At 42.9% G+C, this 20,186-nt stretch overlaps 1 protein-coding gene across 4 annotated transcripts in view; it reads right to left on the minus strand.

Annotated features, from left to right (window-relative positions):
• The window catches only part of vwa8 (von Willebrand factor A domain containing 8), a 367,132-nt gene that overhangs the window by 251,675 nt on the left and 95,271 nt on the right, over positions 1-20,186 (minus strand). For all 4 annotated transcript variants that reach the window (XM_087993166.1, XM_087993165.1, XM_087993168.1 and 1 more), the window contains exons 6-7: positions 8,485-8,649; positions 1,583-1,632 (exon numbers count right to left, since the gene is read on the minus strand). In XM_087993166.1, the coding sequence (XP_087849292.1) occupies positions 1,583-1,632; positions 8,485-8,649 (215 nt within the window). The remainder of the gene's footprint in view (positions 1-1,582; positions 1,633-8,484; positions 8,650-20,186) is intronic.

A 20,186-nucleotide genomic window follows, 5' to 3' on the forward strand; every position in this document is an offset into this window, starting at 1 on the left:
TCTTTTTAAAATAAGGAGACCAAAACTGCGCACAGTGCTCCAGATATCATTTCCCCAATGCCCTGTCTGTTCCCTTGTAATAAGTGTCAACACTCCATTTGACTTCTGATCACTTGTAGCTGCACAGCAACTTTGAGGCTCCTGTAGCAAGACACCGACTGAGTTCTGAAGTCTCTCTCCATTTAAATAACATCTTGTTTTTCTGTTCTTCCTGTCAAAACTGATATCATCATTTTTCTATGTTATATTCCATTTGCCAAATTTTTGCCGCACTCAACTTATCGAAATTTCATTGAATACTCAACTTGGTGACAGCACAGTATATCCCTTTGTCCAAGTCGATAATTATCACAAATTATTGAGGTGACAGCACTACTCCCTGCAGCACTCCAGCTTATCAACCTGAAAATGAACTATTTGTCCCAATTCAATTTCCTGTTTGTTAATCAATCCTCTGTCTCCCAATATTAACTCCCAACCTCATATGTTCTTGTGTAGTAATCTATTCTGTGGCACCTTAACAGGAGAGAGCAAGTAACTAAAAGCTTAGTCAAAGAAGTAGCTTTTAAGGGACATATTAACTGAGAGACAGGTCGAGAGAAATCCTCTTTAAGAGTCAAAGCAGTGGAAGGCATGGTGACTACTGGTGGAGCAAAAGACAGGAGATTCTCAGCAGTGCAGTGTGGAATAATTGCAGGATCTCAGATGGTTGAAAGGCATAAAGAGTTTACCGACATACCCTAAATCTGTCTACTTCCTCACTAATGAGGAAATCTTGTCTTCTTTGACTAAGCTCTCAGTTACTTCTAACTGTCAGTTTGCCTCTGTGTCCCTTTTCACTTTCAATCTGTGGATTCTGGGTTAGCTGTTTTTCTAGGTTAAAGCTGTTATATAAATGGAAATTGCGCAGTAGCTTCATTACATTGCTTGAAGAGCTTTGTGTGAATTTTCAATAAGAATTGGACTCTTGTGCTTCTTTCCTTTAGTGTTAAACATGGAGGCAGAGAGCTGAATCAAATCAAATTGAGTCCCTATCTCTGCATGTGCAACACTGTAGAATTAAAACGTTCAAAGACCCCACTTAGGCCTCACTTGTTCCTAACCGACTTTTCAAATAACCAATTCAGTGATTTGAAACTGTCTATTAAAAAACAAAACGCTCATATCCAGGATGATTAAATAGAAACCGGGCAGACCATCGAATCCAACCATTTCTTCTGCAATAGTTCCATTCCTGTGTGGCCCAGCACTATACAAAAATCGCGCAATCCCAAGTAACACTTCAAGTGTTGGTGATCTAATCGCGTTGTAGCCAACCAAGGTTATACAAGTCAGCGTTTTAGAAACAGCGTTCCCAATTCACCAAACGCATGACAGTCAATTTGCATTTACTAAAGACGTGTTATAGTAGAACTGTCTGTAATCAGGATAAAACTGGACAGAAATGAACAACAGTTACACAAGGAGAGAGACATATTAAAACAGGAGAACAGATATAGACCCGCTCAGCCCAACTAGTATGTCCATCTTGTTTGTGTCTCTGTCCCTGCTCAACAAATAAGATATCCTTAAACAACCATACCTTTCAGAGGGTACATTTGGTCCAACAGCATATAAGAGTGCCAACTGATCCTGGTAAAGTAATAAAAATGAACATTGTCAATACAATTACAAGGAGTGAAGCTTTCTGCTGGCGGACTCAGAACTCCTTCAAGCTATAAATTCCAACCCTGCCATATTTTCTCCTGTGAAATCTGCCTACTCCTCAATGCTGGGATATCAAATATTATAAGTGAATCTCAGAAGATGGATAAATTTGATGTTTAATACTTTCAAACCTCTTCTCCCACTTGCCCCCTAAGGCTTGTGACTAGCAGTGTTCCACATGGATTGTGCTTGTTCCACTTTTGTTTATCATTGGCATAAATGATTTAAATGAGAATATAGAAAACATGGTTTATAAGTTTGCAGATCACACCAAGGTTGGTGGTACAGTGAATGGCAGAGAAAGTTATGAAAGATTACAAAGAGATCTTAATTAATTAGGTCAATGAGCTGAAGATTGGCAAATGGAGTTTTAATGCTGGATAGATGGGAGGTATTGCATTTTGGTAAAACAAAAAAAAACTTATACAGTTAAAAGTAAGGCCTTGAGCAGTTTGTGAACAGAGAGACCAAGGATTTCAGGTGCATAATTCTTTGAAGTTTGCATGACATGTAGGTAGGGTGGTTAAGAAGGCATTTGGCATGCTTGTCTTCATTACTCAGACCTTTGAGTACAGAAGTTGGGACATTATAGTGAGGTTGTACAGGATGTTGGTGAAGCTTCTTCTGCAGTACTCTGTCCAGTTCTGGTCTGCTCAGTTATAGGAAGACTCTTATTAAGCTGGAGAAGGTTCGGAAGAGATTTATCAGCATGTTGCCAGGAACAGAGAGTTTGAGTTTTAAGGAGAGACATAGAGTCATAAAGATGCACAGCATGGAAACAGACTCTTCAATCCAACTCGTCCATGTCGACCACATAACCAAAATTAATCTAGTCTCATTTGTCTGCATTTGGCTCATTTCCCCCTAAACTCTTCCTATTCATGTACCTGTCCAAATGTCTTTTAAATACTGTAATTGTACTCGCCTCTATTGCTTCCTCCGTCAGCTTGTTCTATGTATACACCACGCTCTGTTTAAAAACGTTGCCCCGCAGGTTCCTTTTAAATCTTTCCCCCTCACCTTAAACCGATGTCCTCTAGTTTTGGACTCCACTATCCTGGGGAAAGACCTTGACTATTCACCCCACCCATGGTCCTCATGATTTTATAAACATCTGTAAGGTCATCCCTTAGCCTCCGGTGCTCCAGTCAAAACAGCCCCAGCTCATTCAGGCTCTCCCGACAGCTCAAATGCTCCAACCCTGGCAACATCCTTGTAAATCTTTTATGAACCCTTTGCAAGTTTCACAACATCCTTCCGATAGCAAGGAGACCAGAAATAAATGCAGTATACCAAAAGTGGCCAATGTGCTGTAACATGACCTCCCAACTCCTACACTCAGTGCACTGACTAATAAAGGAAAGCATACCAAATGTCTTCTTTACTATCCTGTCTACCTGCGACTCTACTTTCAAAGAACTATGAACCTCTATTCAAAGATCCCTTTGTTCAGCAACACTCCCCAGGACCTTACCATTAAGTGAGTAAGTCCTGCTTTGCCTTATGAAAATATAGCGAGTCACATATAGATTAATCTTCATCTGCCACTCCTCAGCCCATCAACCCATCTGATCAAGGTCCCATTGTGCTCTGAGGTAACTTATCATGTGTGACATGGTTGTCATTTTAAGAGGTTATTTTGTCCTGTTTTCTTTTTGGACAGGTTGTAAGGCAGAGGTGCGGAATTGCCTATTGAAGACAACTTGTGAGGCCTTGGGTTTCTTAAACAAACAGCCTGAATGGTTGTGGCCAGGTCTCTCAGATCCAGATTTATAGGTTTTGTTTTTTTCAATAACATCGGAAGCCTTTAAAAAAAAGTTAAAAAGAGTTAGAAGCTTCAGTGAATATCTCCTGGCTGCTACACTCTTTGAATATTCCCTTGTTTTTTTTCCTCCTGGATTGGAGAACTGCATGTGAATTCTGTTAAGTTTTCCAATCGTTAAATTATTTTAAATTCCTTTCTTTCGTTTCAATTTTAACTATAGTGTTTAAACAGATTGTATTTTGCTTAATGTCAAGTAATTTGACCAGTCGCACTGCATCTGGATCACAGCATTTCACATTTACCTTTAAAATAAGAAGTAGTTATTGTCTAGGTTACCCGTCTTAAAAGTGACGTGGAGATGCCGGTGTTGGACTGGAGTGGACAAAGTTAAAAATCACAACACCAGGTTATAATCCAACAGGTTTATTTGGAAGCACTAGCTTTCAAAGCACTGCCTCTTCATTAGGCTCCACAACTACCTGATGAAGGAACAGCACTTCGAAAGCTAGTGCTTCTAAATAAACCTGTTGGACTATAACCCGATGTTGTGTGATTTTTAACTTCTTAAAATTGATTGAGTGTGTCCAGTCTGGTCCATAATACATGACTTTAAGTTTTAACATACATTCCTTTAAAGTGCAGAAATTCAAAATATGTCGATCAAGCATCGCTAACAAAGGAAATTCAGGATTATGAATTAAAGCACAGTAAAAGTAAAGGCCAATAAAGTTGGTGGCATGGTGGCTCAGTGGTTAGCACTGCTGCCTCATAGCACCAAAGTCCCAGGTTTGATTCCAGCCTCAGGCGACTGTCTGTGTGGAGTTTGCACATTCTCCCCGTGCCTGCGTGGGTTTCCTCTGGGTGCTCCGGTTTCCGCCCACGATCCAAAGATGTGCAGGTCAGGTGAATTGGCCATGCTAAATTGCCCATAGTCATCAAGGATGTGTTGGTTAGGTGTATTAGTCAGGAGTAAATATATGATAAGGGAATGGGTCCAGGTGAGTTCACCTTCAGAGGGTCTGTGTGCACTTGTTGGGCCGAAGGGCCTATTTCCACAGTATAGGAATTCTACGATTCTATGAAAATTGCCAGAGAAAACAATAATTCTGAGGGTTGGGAGGTTTACAAAATACAGCATAAGAGGATCAGGAAATTGATGCAGAAAGGGAGAACAGAGTATGAATTCATGAAGGTGAGCCAAATGGGCACAGTACACTTCGATTTTCAGAAGGCTTTTGATAAAATCTCCCACAGGAGGCTGGTTAGAAAAGTTAAAATATACAGGATGGGAGTAATGTACTGGCATGTTTTAATGGTTGGCTGAGGGACAGAAAACAGGGTTGGAATAAATTAATTATTCTCACATTGGCAGGCTGAGTGGTGGAATACTGCAAGGATCACTACTCAGAAACCAGATGCTCGAAGGTGGGGACCAAATGTAATAGTTCCAAATTGTGGATAATACAAAGCTAAATCTAATGAAACAGCATAGCTTCATGAAATGGAAATTATATCTGACTAATTTATTAGTTATTTGAGGAAGTCTCAATCAGAGTGGATACAGGAGAACCAGTAAACATGTGTATTTGGACTTCCAGAAGGTGTTCAACAAGGTATCTCACAAAAAGTTAAGTCATAAAGTAAGAACCCAGGTTTGCATAGCATATTGACAAATGCATAAAATATAACGAGTGGAGATCAGGGATTATTTTTCAGGTTGGCAACCTGTAACCAGTGGGGTTCCACATGGATCAGTGTTTACAATATATATCAATGACTTGGAGAAAGGAAGCAAATGTATTTTGGCCAAATTTGCAGATGACACAAAATAGGTGGAAAGGAAAGTTGTGAAAGGTATTCAAACATCTTACTGAAATATATAAATCAATAAGTGAGCAAAGAGTTGGAAAATGAAGTATAATGTGGGAAAATATAAAGTTGTGTAGTTTGGATGGGCGAACAGATTATCTTTAAATGGAGAAAAGCTATAGATAGCTGTAAGACAAAGGGACTTAGGAGTACTTATACATGAAACACAAAAAGCTGGTACATGGGTCTAATAGATAATGAGGAAGGCGAATGGAATGTTGGCCCTTATTTTAAGGCAGTTGAAATATAAGAGTAGGAATGTTATACTGCAACTTTACAAAGTGCTGGTGAAACCACATCTATGGTGATACCATATTCTAAGCATTTTGGTCCCCTATTTAAAGAAAAGATATTATTTCATTGGAGGCAGTTCAGAGAAGGGTCACAAGGATGATCCATGGTAGGGAGGGACTGTCTTATGAACAAAGGTTAAACAGGTAAGGATAGTATTCATTGCAGTTGAGAGGTGATAGCACTGAAACATATCGGATTCTTAAATGGCTTGACAAGGTAAATGCTGAGAGAATGTTCTCCCTCATGGGAGGGGAGGATATTGTAGACACCCTAACTACAATCTTTTAGAGTCCCCTAGCTACAGGGAGTTGTGCAATTTTCTAATCCACAGGGAAATGTTACTCTGCATTTTAAGAAGAGCAAATGAGGGAAACCAAGGTGACATGGCAGAGCACAAGGCTCTGTACAGGGCCTCAGTTATTCACTTATATGTTGTTGACTTGGATAATGACATTGAAAGTCATATATGCAAATTTGCGATGACACAAAATGAGGCAGCATTGTAGACCATTTAGATGATAGCATAAAATTACAAAGGGATATCGATGGACGAAGTGAATGGGCAACACTGTGGCAAATGGAGTTCAATGTAAACAAAAGTGAGGTTATGCATTTTGAACCAGTCAGGGTATTTCTAAATGGTATGAAGTTAAATACAGTGGAAACTTGGGGGTTTAGATGCATAGATCTTTAAAATGTCATGAACAGGTGCAGAAAATAATCACAAAAGCTAATGAAATGCTGTAGAGGACTGGTGTAATAAGGATGCAGAAACTACGCTATAGTAATACAAAACCCCACTTGGAGTACTGAAAGCAGATCTGGGCACCACATCTTACAAAGGATATATTTACCTTGAATTGAGTATAACATAGATATACAAGAATGAAACCTGGACATCGTGAGCAGAGATTATACAAATCAGGTTTGCTTCTTCCGACTTCAGAAGGTTAAGGGGTGATCTGATTGAAGTCTTCAAGGTAGGAAGAGGAAAAGATCAGGGAGACAAACATATACTATTTCCACAGATTAGGGATTCCAGAATTTGGCGATAGTGTCTGAGAATTAGAGCCATACCATTCAGGAGAGATGTTAGCAAGCTCTGCTACATACAAAGGGTAGTAGATATTTGGGATCCTCTTTCACAGGATCAGCCATGACTTTACTGAATGGCAGAGCAGTCTCGAGGGGGTGAGTAGCCTACTCCTGTTCCTAGTTCTGATGGTCTTAAATGGGAATGTGAATGGTGAGAAAGTTGTCAGGCAGTTTCAGGAGGATTTGGACAGGGCTAGTGAATTTGTTTTATTTACCGATGGGATGTAGGCATCACTGGCTGGGCCAGCATTTAACTTGTATACAATGACATTTAGATTCCGAGGTACATCCACACTTCTGACCTCTTAACAATAAGAAATATGCTGCGCATTTGTTTTTACCAACCCAAGAGTACAACAACACATTTTTCCACTTCATATTCCATCGGCTATGTTCTTTTCCATCCAGGTTTGGGCTGACAGTTGGCAGTACAAGGTGATTTACCTGAAACTTACAAAATACTTAAAGGGGTGGAGACAGTAGGTGTTTCCCCTGCTTGGTGAGTCCAGAACCAGGGGGTGCAATTTAGAAATAAGGGGGATACCTCTTTGTTCCAGGATGAGGAGAATTTTTTTTTTACTCAGAGGGTTGTGAACATTTGTAGGGGTGGCTCAGTGGTTAGCACTGTTGCCTCACAGCGCCAGAGTCAGGTTCAATTCCTGCCTCGGCCGACTGTCTGTGTGGAGTTTGCACGTTCTCCCTGCATCTGTGTGGGTTTCCTCCGGGTGCTCCAGTTCCCTCCCACAGTCCAAAGATGTTCAGGTCAGGTGAATTGGCCATGCTAAATTGCCCATAGTGTTAGATGCATTAGTCAGAGGGAAATATAGGGTAGGGGAATGGGTCTGGGTGGGTTACTCTTTGGAGGGTCGGTGTGGACTTGTTGGGCCAAATGGCCTGTTTCCACACTTAAAGGAATGTAATCTAATCTGGAATTCCCAACCATACTATCACTGTGTTAGACCATGTTGAAGGTAGAGATTGATAGATTTCTGATTACCATAGTTAAACAAGGTTATGGAGATGGGGTGGACAAAAGGCATTAAAGTGCTTAATCAGCCATGATGGTATTAAGTTGCAGGCAGGCACAATAAGCTGAATCGCCTACTCTTGTTCCACTGTTTCAAGAACTACAACTTAATTATTGAAAACCTCTCCATTAGTAAGGAAGATTATGAAACATTTATTCATAGAATCCCTACAGTGTGGAAAAAGTCCATTTGGCCCATCAAGTCCACACCTAACCTTTGAAAAGCATCCCACCCAGATCTATCCCCCTACCCTATCCCTGTAATCCTGCATTTACCATGGCCAATCCACCTAGCCTGCTTATCCCTGGACACTATGGGCAATTTGCTGAAAATGTGTTGCTGGAAAAGCGCAGCAGGTCAGGCAGCATCCAGGGAACAAGAGAATCGACGTTTCGGGCATAAGCCCTTCTTCAGGCATAAGCCCTATGGGCAATTTAGCATGGCTGGAGGAAACAGGAGCACACGGAGGAAATCCAAGCAGATAGGAAAGAATGTGCAAACTCCACACAGACTGTTGCCCGAGGTTGGAATGGAACCCAGGTCACTGGTGCTGTGAGGCAGCAGTATTAACCACTGAGTCATTAAAACATTTATTGTATTGCAAGCGTTAACTCCACCACTAAATAATTAAGATCAAAATTCGTAATTGTGCAGAATGTAGAAACCACTACGTTTACATGAAAGTATCCACTGATATCGTCACTGTGTTTGAAGGTGAAAGGTTACCTTAAAAGGCAGGCTATAAATGTCCCTGGCCTGAAACCTTGAACGAAGTGGAGGATCTAGAGGGTTTCCAGGATACTTCGGGACTGGCAGACCCAGGGCTATTACTCTGAAATCCTCGCTAACTCGCACAATCTTCCATGCGTCTAGCTCCTCCTTTGTATGCTCCTGTACAAAAAAATGTCACATTAATGATATTAATAATTTTTTTTTCAATGTGAACATACGTGCTAGAAATTCAAAGCATGTTAAGCAGCCACTTAAATAAATGGAAGTTCCTGCAGCTCAACAGGACTGTGTAAAACAGAAAGTTGTACGATCATAGCACATTCCTGCACTTACGCACATAATTTGTACCAGTACATCACTGTAGTAGTGAGCAAGTACAAAATCAGAGGAACAATTCTTCAAATGATACATTCAACTCAAGTTCCATTTGCTTATTAAGCACCTCAAGCAAAATACCATAGTGAGATTAAAAGATGAGGGATGTCCCTGTTGTCCTAGCTAGTATTTCATCCCAACAAATACTGCCAAAAATCTATTCGCTGTTCAGCCGATAAATTATGAAGCACAGAAAATGGTTGAGATGTTTGACTCTATAAGATCCATTTTATTTATGAAGTGCTTGCAGATTTTCTGGCAGACTTCCTTTTCCTGTTTTCTTGTGATGAGTGTGTCATTTGCAAGGCCAACATATTTTGCCCATTTCTAATTGTCCTTGGACTGAGAAGCTTGCTTAGTCCTTTCTGAAGAAATCTAAGAGCTAATCACAATTCTGAAAGTCTGAAGTCACATGTCGGCCAGACTGGCTAAGAACATCAGCTTTCCTTTTGTTAGACCTGCCATGCCAGAATTTGAACCCATATCCATTAAGCATAGTGATAACACCACCACATCATCTTTCCAGGAGGCACCATACAAAATCATTATTATGCCTCTGCCCCTACATCTCTCTCTCCTACATGTATGATCTTAAAACCCAGTTACTTGATGAAGCCTTTGATTAGCTGTCCTAGTACCCTCTTTGTGTCATTTGCCATTTTTCTCATACCTCATTGGGGTATCGCTCAACATTGAATCTTCCATTTAAAGTGCTAAACTGGATCTCCCCAGTCAACCCTGTTGCATATTAATGAGATAGATGGCTCCATTTATTAAGGTAAGGAAAACAAAGAAACTCTGATTTCCTCCTACAGCCCAAGGATGTGCAGGTTAGGTAAATTAACCATGTTGAATTGCCCACAGTCTTCAGGGATGTGTAGATTAGGTGCATTAGCCAGGGGAGGTGTCAAGTAACAGGACAGGGGAATGGGTCTGGGTGGGATACTCTTCGGAGGACTTGTTGGGCCAAATGGCCTGTTTCTTCACTGTAGGGGTTCTATGAATGAATTTGATGCAAACCAATAAATTACGCCCGGCTGATGTGCTTCATTAGTCAGTGTTTGCAACAATCTATTACATTTTCAAGCAAATAAATATCAGAAAATAACAAGCACAACAGGAGCTCAATATTAAATGGAAAGCATCTGGATAAATGTTTTTGTCATGTTAACACATGGAATGCAGGCATCGCCCAACCCTAATTTACCTTGAAAATTAGACAACAACTCACCAGAACGAAGGACCCGATACCCAACATGAGCAAAACTAATGTAGTGTACAAAATACCATGCAAGGACTGCACAAAACACTATATAGGACAAACAGGAAGACAGCTAACAATCCGCATACATGAACATCAACTAGCCACGAAACGACATGACCAGCTATCCTCAGTAGCCACACACGCAGACAACAAGCAACATGAATTCGACTGGGACAACACTACTATCATAGGGCAAGCCAGACAGAGAACAGCCAGGGAATTCCTAGAGGCATGGCATTCATCCACAAACTCCATCAACAAACACATCGACCTGGACCCAATATACCAACCACTACAGCGGACAGCTGAAACTGACAACCGGAAGCGGCAGGGACAGACCACTATAAACACCGGAGGAAACATCAAAGAAGCGCTTCGCAGGAGGCTCCCAAGCACTGATGATGTTGCCTAGCCAGGGGACGAAATGTTTGCAGCAAAAACTTCCAGCTCGGCGAACAGAACCACAACAACGAGCACCCGAGCTACAAATCTTCGCACAAACTTTTACCTTGAAAATGCTGTATTGTTTCCAAGCTGCTGATGGGAAGGAGGTTCCAGCACTTTATTCCAGCAACAATGATATATTACCAATTCAGGATGGTGAGAGGCTTGGAGGTGACCTTGCAGAACCTGCTGTTCCCATGGTTGAGTAAAAGGAAAATCAATTCTGATCTGACATTGGACGTACAAGTTCAGAATAATGAGGGGTGATCTTATGTAAATGCACAAGAGTTTGAGGAGTCTTGACTCTTCAACAGCAGGGTGGGATCCTCAACTGCAGGGAGGCAAGTGTGAGACTGGAAGGAGATATAGTATCATAAACAGTTCATCGAAGAGGCAGGTCAGACTGGAACACAACAGGGAGCAAGGAATGGGCTTAGTGATTAGCACTGCTGCCTCACAGCACCAGAGGCCCAGCTTCAATTCCCACCTCAGGCGACTGTCTGTGTGGAGTTTGCATATTTCCCCGTGTCTGTATGGGTTTCCTCCGGGTGCTCCGGTTTCCTCCCACAGTCCAAAAATATGCAGGTTAGGTGAATTGGCCATGCTAAATTGCCCGTAGTGTTAGGTGAAGGGGTAAATGTAGGGGAATGGGTCTGGGTGAGTTGCACTTCGGCGGGTCGGTGTGGACTTGTTGGGCCAAAGGGCCTGTTTCCACACTAACTAAGTAATTAAGTAAGAATCCCTGTTGGATTAAGTTCCATCTATTCAATGCAACAGGGTTGATTGATAAGGCTGATTAACTCAGGGCGCGGATAGGTGTGTGGGACTGGGATATTATAGCCATTACAATAACATGGCTAAGGGAGGGACAGGATTGGCAACGTAATGTGCCAGGATACAGGTGCTTTAGGCGGGACAGAGTTGGTGAAAGGGAGGGCAGGGGAAGTTGCATTTTTGATTAAGGTGAGTATCACAGCCATAGTCAGAGATGAAATAACTGAAGGATTAGTCAGTGAGGCTTTGTGGGGTGGTGCTAAGAAATAAGAAAAGGATGGTGACGGTATTGGGGTTGTACTGTAGGCCCCCAAATAGTCAATGGTGATTAGAGGAACAAATATGCAGGGAGACTGAGGAGACGTGCAGGAGCAATAAGGTGTCATAGTAAGGGATATTAGTTTTCCGAACATTGACTGGGACTGCCAAAGCGTTAAAGGCTTAGATCGGACGAAATTTGTTAAGTGCATTCCGGAAAATTTCCTCAATCAGGACACAGAGGATCCGATATAGAAAGGTGCAAAACCCGACTGACTCTTGGGAAATAGGGCAGGACAAGTGTTGGAAGTGACAGTGGGGGAGCACTTTGGGACCAGTGACGATAGTTGTATTAATTTTAAAATAGTTCTGGAGAGGGACAAAACTGGTCCACAGGTTCAAGTTCTAAATTGGGGCAGGGCGAGTTTTGATGGAATTAGACAGGAGCTTGCAGGGGTTGATTGGAGTAGTTTGTTTGCAGGTAAAGGGACCACAGCAACTTTGAGGCCTTTAAAAGTGAGATAGCTGGAGTGTAAGGTCTAGGTGTTCCTATCCGGGTGAAGGACAAGATTAGCAGGAATAGAGAACCCTGGATGACAAACCGGCTTGGACCAGAAAAAATGAGGTTCAGGTATACAAACCTGGGATCAAGGGAATTACCGGATGTATACAGGGGATACAGGAGTTTAGTGAAGGACAATGACGAGAAGGGGGCATGAGATAGCCTTGGCACTGCTGCCTCACAGCGCCAGAGACCCGGGTTCAGTTCCCGCCTCGTCTGTGTGGAGTTTGCACATTCTCCCCGTGTCTGCGTGGGTTTCCTCCGGGTGCTCTGGTTTCCTCCCACAGTCCAAAAATGTGCAGGTTAGGTGAATTGGCCATGCTAAATTGCCCTTAGTGTTCGATGCAGCGGTAAATGTAGGGGAATGGGTATGGGTGGGTGCACTTCGGCGGGTCGGTGTGGACTTGTTGGGCCGAAGGGCCTGTTTCCACACTGTAAGTAATCTAATCTAATCTAATTATGTTGAATCCAAAGTGGCTGTTTAAGTATATTAAAGGAAAAAGAATAACTTGGGACAAAATAGGACCTCTCATGAACCAAAGTGGACATGAATGTGTCAAATCGCCGGAGATAGGTGAGGTCCTCAATGAATATTTCTCCTCTGAGTGTTCCATGGAGAAAGACAAGGTGACTTGGGACCTTAGGGAAGTTATTGGTGATATCTTGGGGACAGTCTATATCACAGTAGAGGTGGTGTTGGGCATATCAGAATGCATGGAGGTGAATAAATCTCCTGGTCATGACCAGATATATCCAAGAACACTGCAAGAGGCAAGGTAGAAAATTGCAGGAGCCCTCGCTAATACTTTTGCATCATTGTTAGCCATGGGTGAGGTCCAGAGAATTGGAGGGTAGTGAATGTTCTGCACTTATTCAAGAAAGGCTGCAAAGCAAAACCTGGGAAATATCGACCAGTGAGCTTAACATCTGTGGTGGATAAGTTAATTGAGAAGATTGAGAGATCAGATATCCATGCATTTGGAAAGACAGATTTTGATTAGTCGGCATGGCATTGTGCATGGGAGATCATGCCTCACAAATTTGTTAGAGTTCTTTGATGAAGTGACCAGGAAGGTTGACAAGGACAAGCCGGTAGACATAGCCTGTATGGATTTCAGTAAAGCCTTTGATAAGGTTCCACATGGTAGGCTGCTCTGCAAAGTTAGATTGCATGGAATCCAGGGAAGCAAATTGGATACACAACTGGCTTGATGGTAGGAAGCAGAGGGTAATAGTGGAAGGATGCTTGTCAGGCTGGAGGCCTGGGACTGGTGAAGTGCCTCAGGGGTCGGTGCTGGGCCCATTACTGTTTGTTATCGATGTCAATGATTTGGAGGAGAATATACACGGTTTGATTACTAAGTTTGCAGATGACACTTAAACAGGCAGTGTCATGAACAGTAAACACATTTATCAGAAATTGTAGCAGAACCTTCATTAGCTGGGGAAGTGGGCCAAGAAATGGCAAATGGAGTTTAATACACATAAATGTGAGGTCTTGCATTTTAGAAAGTCAATTCAAGGTAGGAGCTTCAGGGTGAATGGTAGGGCCTAAAGGAGTGTCTTGGAAGAGAGGAACATTGGAGTTCAAGTGCACGGTTCTCTAAAAATGGAGTCACAGGTAGACAGGGCAGTGAAGGAGGCTTTGGTACACTGGCCTTCATCAGTCAGGGCACTGAGTATAGAAGTTGGGAAGTTACGTTGCAGTGGCACAGGATGTTGGTGAGGCCGCACTTGGAGTATTGTGCTCAGTTTCGGTCTCCTTGTTATAGGAAGGATGTTATTAAACTGGAAAGAGTGCAGAAGAAATTTACAAGGATATTGCCAAGATTCAAGGGAATCAGTTATACAGAGAGGTTGGCCAAACCCACAAGCCGTCTGGAATTCTTTGAGGATGTGACAAAACACATAGATGAAGATAGAGCAGTGGATGTGGTGTATATGGACTTTATCAAAGCATTTGATTAGGTTCTCCATGATAAGCTCATTCAGAAAGTAAAGAGGCATGGGATACAGGGAAATCTGGCTGTCTGGATACAGAATTGGCTAGCCTATAGAAGACAGAGGGTGGTAGTAGATGGAAAGTATTCAGCCTGGAGCTCAGTGACATGTGGTGTTCCACAGGGATCTGTTCTGGAATCTCTGCTCGTTGTGATTTTTATAAATGACTTGACTGGGAAAGTGGAAGGGTGGGTTAGTAAGTTTGCCGATGACACAAAGGTTAGTGGAGTTGTGGATAGCGTGGAGGGCAGTTGTAGGTTACAACAGGACATTGACAGGATGCAGAGCTGGGCTGATAAGTGACAGATGGAGTTCAACCTGGAAAAGTGTAAAGTGATTCATTTTAGATGGGTACATTTGAATACAGAATACAGGGTTAAAGGCAGGATTCTTGGCAGTGTGGAGGAACAGAGGGATCTTAGGGTTCACGTCCATAGATCCCTCGAAGTTGCCACCCGAGTTGATAGGGTTGTTAAGAAAGCGTATGGTGTGTTGGCTTTCATTATAATGCAGGGGGATTGAGTTTAAGAGCCGCGAGGTCATGCTGCAGCTCGAAAAGCTCTGGTTAGACCACACTTGGAATATCGTGTTCAGTTCTGGTCACCTCATCATAGGAAGGATGTGGAAGCTTTCAAGAGGGTGCAGAAGAAATTTACCAGGATGCTGCCTGGAATGGAGGGCACGTCTTATGAAAAAAGATTGAAGGAGCTAGGGCTTTTCTCATTGGAGCCAGGAAGGATGAGAGGTGACTTGATAGAGGTGTACAAGATGATGAGAGGTGTAGATAGAGTGGATAGCGAGAGAATGTTTCCTCAAGAGCGGAAATGGTGACTCTGTAGTTAGCACTGCTGCCACACAGCGCCAGGTATCTGGATTTGATTCCAGCCTCGGCGATTGCCTGTGTGGAGTTTGCACATTCTGCCAATGTCTACATGGGTTTCCTCCCGGTGCTCTGGTTTTCTTCCACAATCCAGATGATGTGCAGGTGAGGTGAACTGGCCATGCTAAATTGCCCAAAGTGTTAGGTGCATTAGTTGGGGTAAATATAGGGTAAGGGAATGGGTGTCTGAGTGGGTTACTCTTTGGAGGGTCAGTGTGGGGCCCAAGGGCATGTTTCCATACTGTAGGGAATCTAATCAAATGACTATCACAAGGGGGCAAAATTTTAAGACGATTGGAAGAAGGTTTAGGAGAGATGTCAGAGATTGGTTCTTTACACATAGCATGTAGTGCCAGCAGTGGTGGTAGAGTCGGCTACATTAGGGACGTTTAAGCGACTCTTGGATGATAGTAAAATGAAGGGTATGTTGGTTAGTTTCATCTTAGAGTGGATTAAAGATCGGCACAACGTCAAACTGGACTTTTTCATTCAAGCGTAGGAGATTGAGGGGGTTCTTACATAAGTGTGTAAGATCATGAGCAGCATGGATAGGGTGAATGCACTCAGTAGTTTTCCCAGTGTTAGGGAATCAAGGACGAGAGGGCATCAGTTTAAGGCGAGGAGGGAAAGAATAAAAGAGAACCTGAGGGGCAATTTCTTTACACAGAAGATGATACGCATATGGAATGAGGTATCAGTGCAAATAGTGGAGGCGGGTACATTAACAATATTTAAAAGGTACTTGGATAAATATATGGATAGGAAAGGAACAGAAGGACATGGGCCAAGTGCAGGGAAATGGGGTTAGCGTGGATGGACATTTTGGTTGGCATGGACCAGTTTGGGATGAGGTGCTTGTGTCCATGCTGTAGGACTCTATGACAGGGTTAATGTTAAGACAATGTTTCCACGAGTTGGGGAATTTCACACTAGGGGTCATAGCTAGACTATAAGAAAGGGGAACAGGAGTATGCCACTCAGCCCGTCAAACCTGCTCTGCTATTCAACATGACTGATCCAACACTACTTAAGTCTACTTTCCTGCCTTCTTCCAACAACTTTAGATTCCCCTGCCGATTAAGATCTATCACAACCTTAAACAAACACAAGGACTCCCCAAAGCTCTCTGTGGCAAGAAATTGCAAATGGGCAGTGTGGTGGCTCAGTGGTTAGCACTGCTGCCTCTCAGTGCCAGGAACCTGGGCTTGATTCCAACCTGAGGTGCCTGTCAGTGTGGAGTTTGCACATTCTCCCTGCATCTCTGTGGGCTTCCTCCCACAGTTCAAGGATGTGCAAGTTAGGTAGTTTGGTCATGATGAGTTATAGACTATAAAGATCATAGAATTACTACAGTGTGGAAACAGGCCATTTGGCCCAAAAAGTCTACACCAATCCTCCGAAGAGTAACCCACCCAGACCTATTTCCTTATACTGTTACTGCACATTTCCCCTCACTAATCTACACATCCCTGAACATGGTCAATTCACCTAACCTGCATGTCTTTCGACTGTGGGAGGAAACCAGACCACCCGAAGGAAATCTGAAGAGAACACTCCTGCAGTGTTTTTGGATATATCTAGTCAGGACCATGAGATTTATCCACCTTCATACATTCTACTACATCAACATCTCCTTTAATCTGATATGGACTATCCCCAAGATACCACCACTAACTTCCCAAGTCTTCATGTCCTTTTCCATGGTAAACACAGAGGAGAAATATTCATTGAGAACCTCGCTCAGCTCCTGTGGTCCTACACAATCATGTCCACTTTGGTCCTTGAGGGGTCATATTCTCTCTCTAGTTATTCTTTTTCTTTAATATACTCAAAGTAATTCTTTGGATTCACCTTAATTTTCTCAGTCAAAGCCCCTTTTCCGCCCTCCTGATTTCCTTCTTCCGTAAACTCCTGTATTCCCTAAGTACTTCCAGGGATTGCCTTGCTCCCAGCTGCCTGTGCCACCTTTTTCCTCCTTTTTCCTGGTTAAAGCCTCAATATCTCTCATCATCCAAGGTTCCCTTTTCCTGCCAAACCTGCTGGTCACCCTCATAGGAACATATAGACCTTGAACTCTAGCTATCTCACTTTTAAACGCCTCCCATTTGCCAGACGTCCCTTTGCCTGCAAACAATCTACTCTAATCAACTCCTGCAAGCTCCTGTCTAATTTCATCAAAATCCACCCTGCCCCAATTTAGAACTTGAACCTGTGGACCAGTTTTGACCCTCTACATAACTATTTTAAAATTAGTACAAGGGAGACTGATTAGCAAGGTTAGATCGCACAGAATACAGGGAGAACTAGCCATTTGGATACAGAACTGGCTCAAAGGTAGAAGACAGAGGGTGGTGGTGGAGGGTTGTTTTTCAGACTGGACGCCTGTGACCAGTGGAGTGCCACAAGGATCAGTGCTGGGCACTCTACTTTTTGTCATTTACATTATTGATTTGGATGCGAGTATAAGAGGTACAGCAAAATTGGAGGTGTAGTGGACAGCAAAGAGGGTTTCCTCAGATTACAACAGGATCTTGACCAGATGGGCCAATGGGCTGAGAAGTGGCAGATGGAGTTTAATTGAAATAAATGTGAGGTGCTGCATTTTGGGAAAGCAAATCTTAGCAGGACTTATATGCTTAATGGTAAGGTCCTCGGGAGTGTTGCGGAGCAAAGAGACCTCGGAGTGCAGGTTCATAGCTCCTTGAAAATGGAGTCGCACGTAGATAGGATAGTGAAGAAGGCGTTTGATATGCTTTCCTTTATTGGTCAGAGTATCGAGTACAGGAGTTGGGATGTCATGTTGTGGCTGTACAGGGCATTGGTTAGGCCACTGTTGGAATATTGCGTGCAATTCTGGTCTCCTTCGTATTGGAAAGATGTTGTGAAACTTGAAAGGGTTCAGAAAAGATTTACAAGGGTGTTTCCAGGGTTGGAGGATTTGAGCTGTAGGGAGAGGCTGAACAGACTGGGGCTGTTTTCCCTGGAGCGTTGGAGGCTGAGAGGTGACCTTATAGAGATTTACAAAATCATGAGGGGCATGGATAGGATAAATAGACAAAGTATTTTCCGTGGGGTCAGGGAGTCCAGAACTAGAGGACATAGGATTAGGTTGAGAGGGGAAAGATATAAAAGAGACCTAAGGGGCAACCTCTTCACACAGAGGGTGGTACATGTATGGAATGAGCTGCCAGAAGAAGTGGTGGAGGCTGGTACAATTGCAACATTTAAGAAGCATTTGGATAGGTATATGAACAGGAAGGGTTTGGAGGGATTTGGGCCGGGTGCTGGCAGGTGGGCCTAGATTGGGTTGGGATATCTGGTCGGCATGGACGGGTTGGACCGAAGGGTCTGTTTCCAGGCTGTTCATCTCTATGACTCTATGACTCTAAAAAGCTGTCATGAGCAAGCAGTCCACTTGCAGGTTGAGGCATGTTGATAGACCTTACAAACAAGAAAACTGAAGGTCACTATTAAAGATCAGCCACCTTGAAAGTTGATCAAGGATTTTTTTTAAAATGGGAATGCGTTAGGGACTGTTGAGGAGCAGGAAGCTTGAGGGGTCCATCATCACAAATCATCAAGAACTGTAGGAAGGCAGCTTACAAAAAACCGTAAATGACATGAGGGATCAAGGGTGTAAGCAAAAGCTCATCATGAGGGCCATTGAAACTTGATAATGTCTTCTTCTAGCCAGTGATGCCCGCATCCTGCGAATGGATGACATTTATTACTTATACCTAATCGCCCTGGAGATGGTGGTGCTGACCTACATTTCAGAAATAATTGCTGTTGGTAAAGTGTATGTGTACCCACAGTGCAGTTAGGAAAGGAGTTCCAGAATTTTGATTCAGCAGTGTCTGAGAATGGCAATACAGTTCTTAGGATGGTCTGCGCCTTAGAGGTAAATTTGAAACTGGTGCTCCAGTTTGGTTTATTTTTGCCAGTTTGGTTTATTTTCCCCCACTCATGGGCCATGGGCATCACTGACTGGTGAACACTTATTATCCAACATGAGTGGCACTTGGAAAGGTAATTGTGAGCCGCCTTCTTGAACTACTACAGATGATGTGTTGATGGTAGACCCACAATCCCCTGAGGGAGGGAATTCCAGGAATTTTTTTCCCCAGTGATTCCAAAGTAACGGCCATGCATTTCCAAGTCAGGATAGTGAGTGGCTTGGAGGGGGACTTGCATGTGGTGCTTAGTGTATCTGTTGTCCTTGTCCATCAAGATCAAAGTGATCTTGACTTCGGAAGGTGCAGTCTGAGGATCTTTAGTAAAGTTGCACAGTGCATCTAGATTTAAAAGGCATTTGGACAAATACATGAATAGGAAAGGTTTAGAAGGATATGGGCCAAGTGCAGAGAAATGGTGTTAGCGTGGAAGGGCATTTTGGTCAGCATGGACCAGTTTGGGCCAAAGGGCCTGCCTCCATGCTATAGGACTCTGACTCGGTACATGCTGCTGTTGAGTATCAGTGGTAGAGAGAGTGGACACTTACCAATGTCGTGCCAATCAGGTAAGCTGCCTTGACTTGAATTGTATTAAGCTTCTTTGGTGTTGTTGGATCTACACCCGTCCAGGCCAACAGGGAGTATTCCATCACTCACCTGACTTCTGTCTCGTAGATGGTGATCAAGCTTTGGGGAGTCAGGAAGTGAGTTAGTCGCCACAGAATTCCTCGTGCCTAACCTGCTTTTATAGCCATCCTATTTGTATGGCAAGTCTAATTGAGTTTCTTGGATTCAGTAATGGTAATTTTGAGAGGCAGTGATTAGAAAGTCTTTTGTTGGAGATGTTAATTGACTGGCATTTGTGTGGTGAGAATGTTACTTGCTATTTGTCAGGCCAAGCCTGAATATTGTCCACATCTTGTTGCATTTGAACATGGACTGCTTCAGTATCTAAAGAGTCGCAAATGGTACTGAACATTGTGCAATCATTAGCGAATATCCCTATTTCTGACCTTCTGATGGATACAAGGACACTGCTATGAACCGGGCCACATGCCTCAAAACATTTTAAGAAGGTAGCCCAGACCCTAACTTCTCTAGTTGTTTTAGGCATATCTGAGGTGGATATTCCAGGTGTAATGCAGCTCGTCAAACCACTTGGCTTCAAGTAAAACAGACTTTATT

Source organism: Chiloscyllium plagiosum, unplaced genomic scaffold (genome assembly GCF_037043375.1).
Source record: "Chiloscyllium plagiosum isolate Xiang-an unplaced genomic scaffold, Cpla_swu_hap1 HiC_scaffold_12, whole genome shotgun sequence".
NCBI lineage: Eukaryota > Metazoa > Chordata > Chondrichthyes > Orectolobiformes > Hemiscylliidae > Chiloscyllium > Chiloscyllium plagiosum.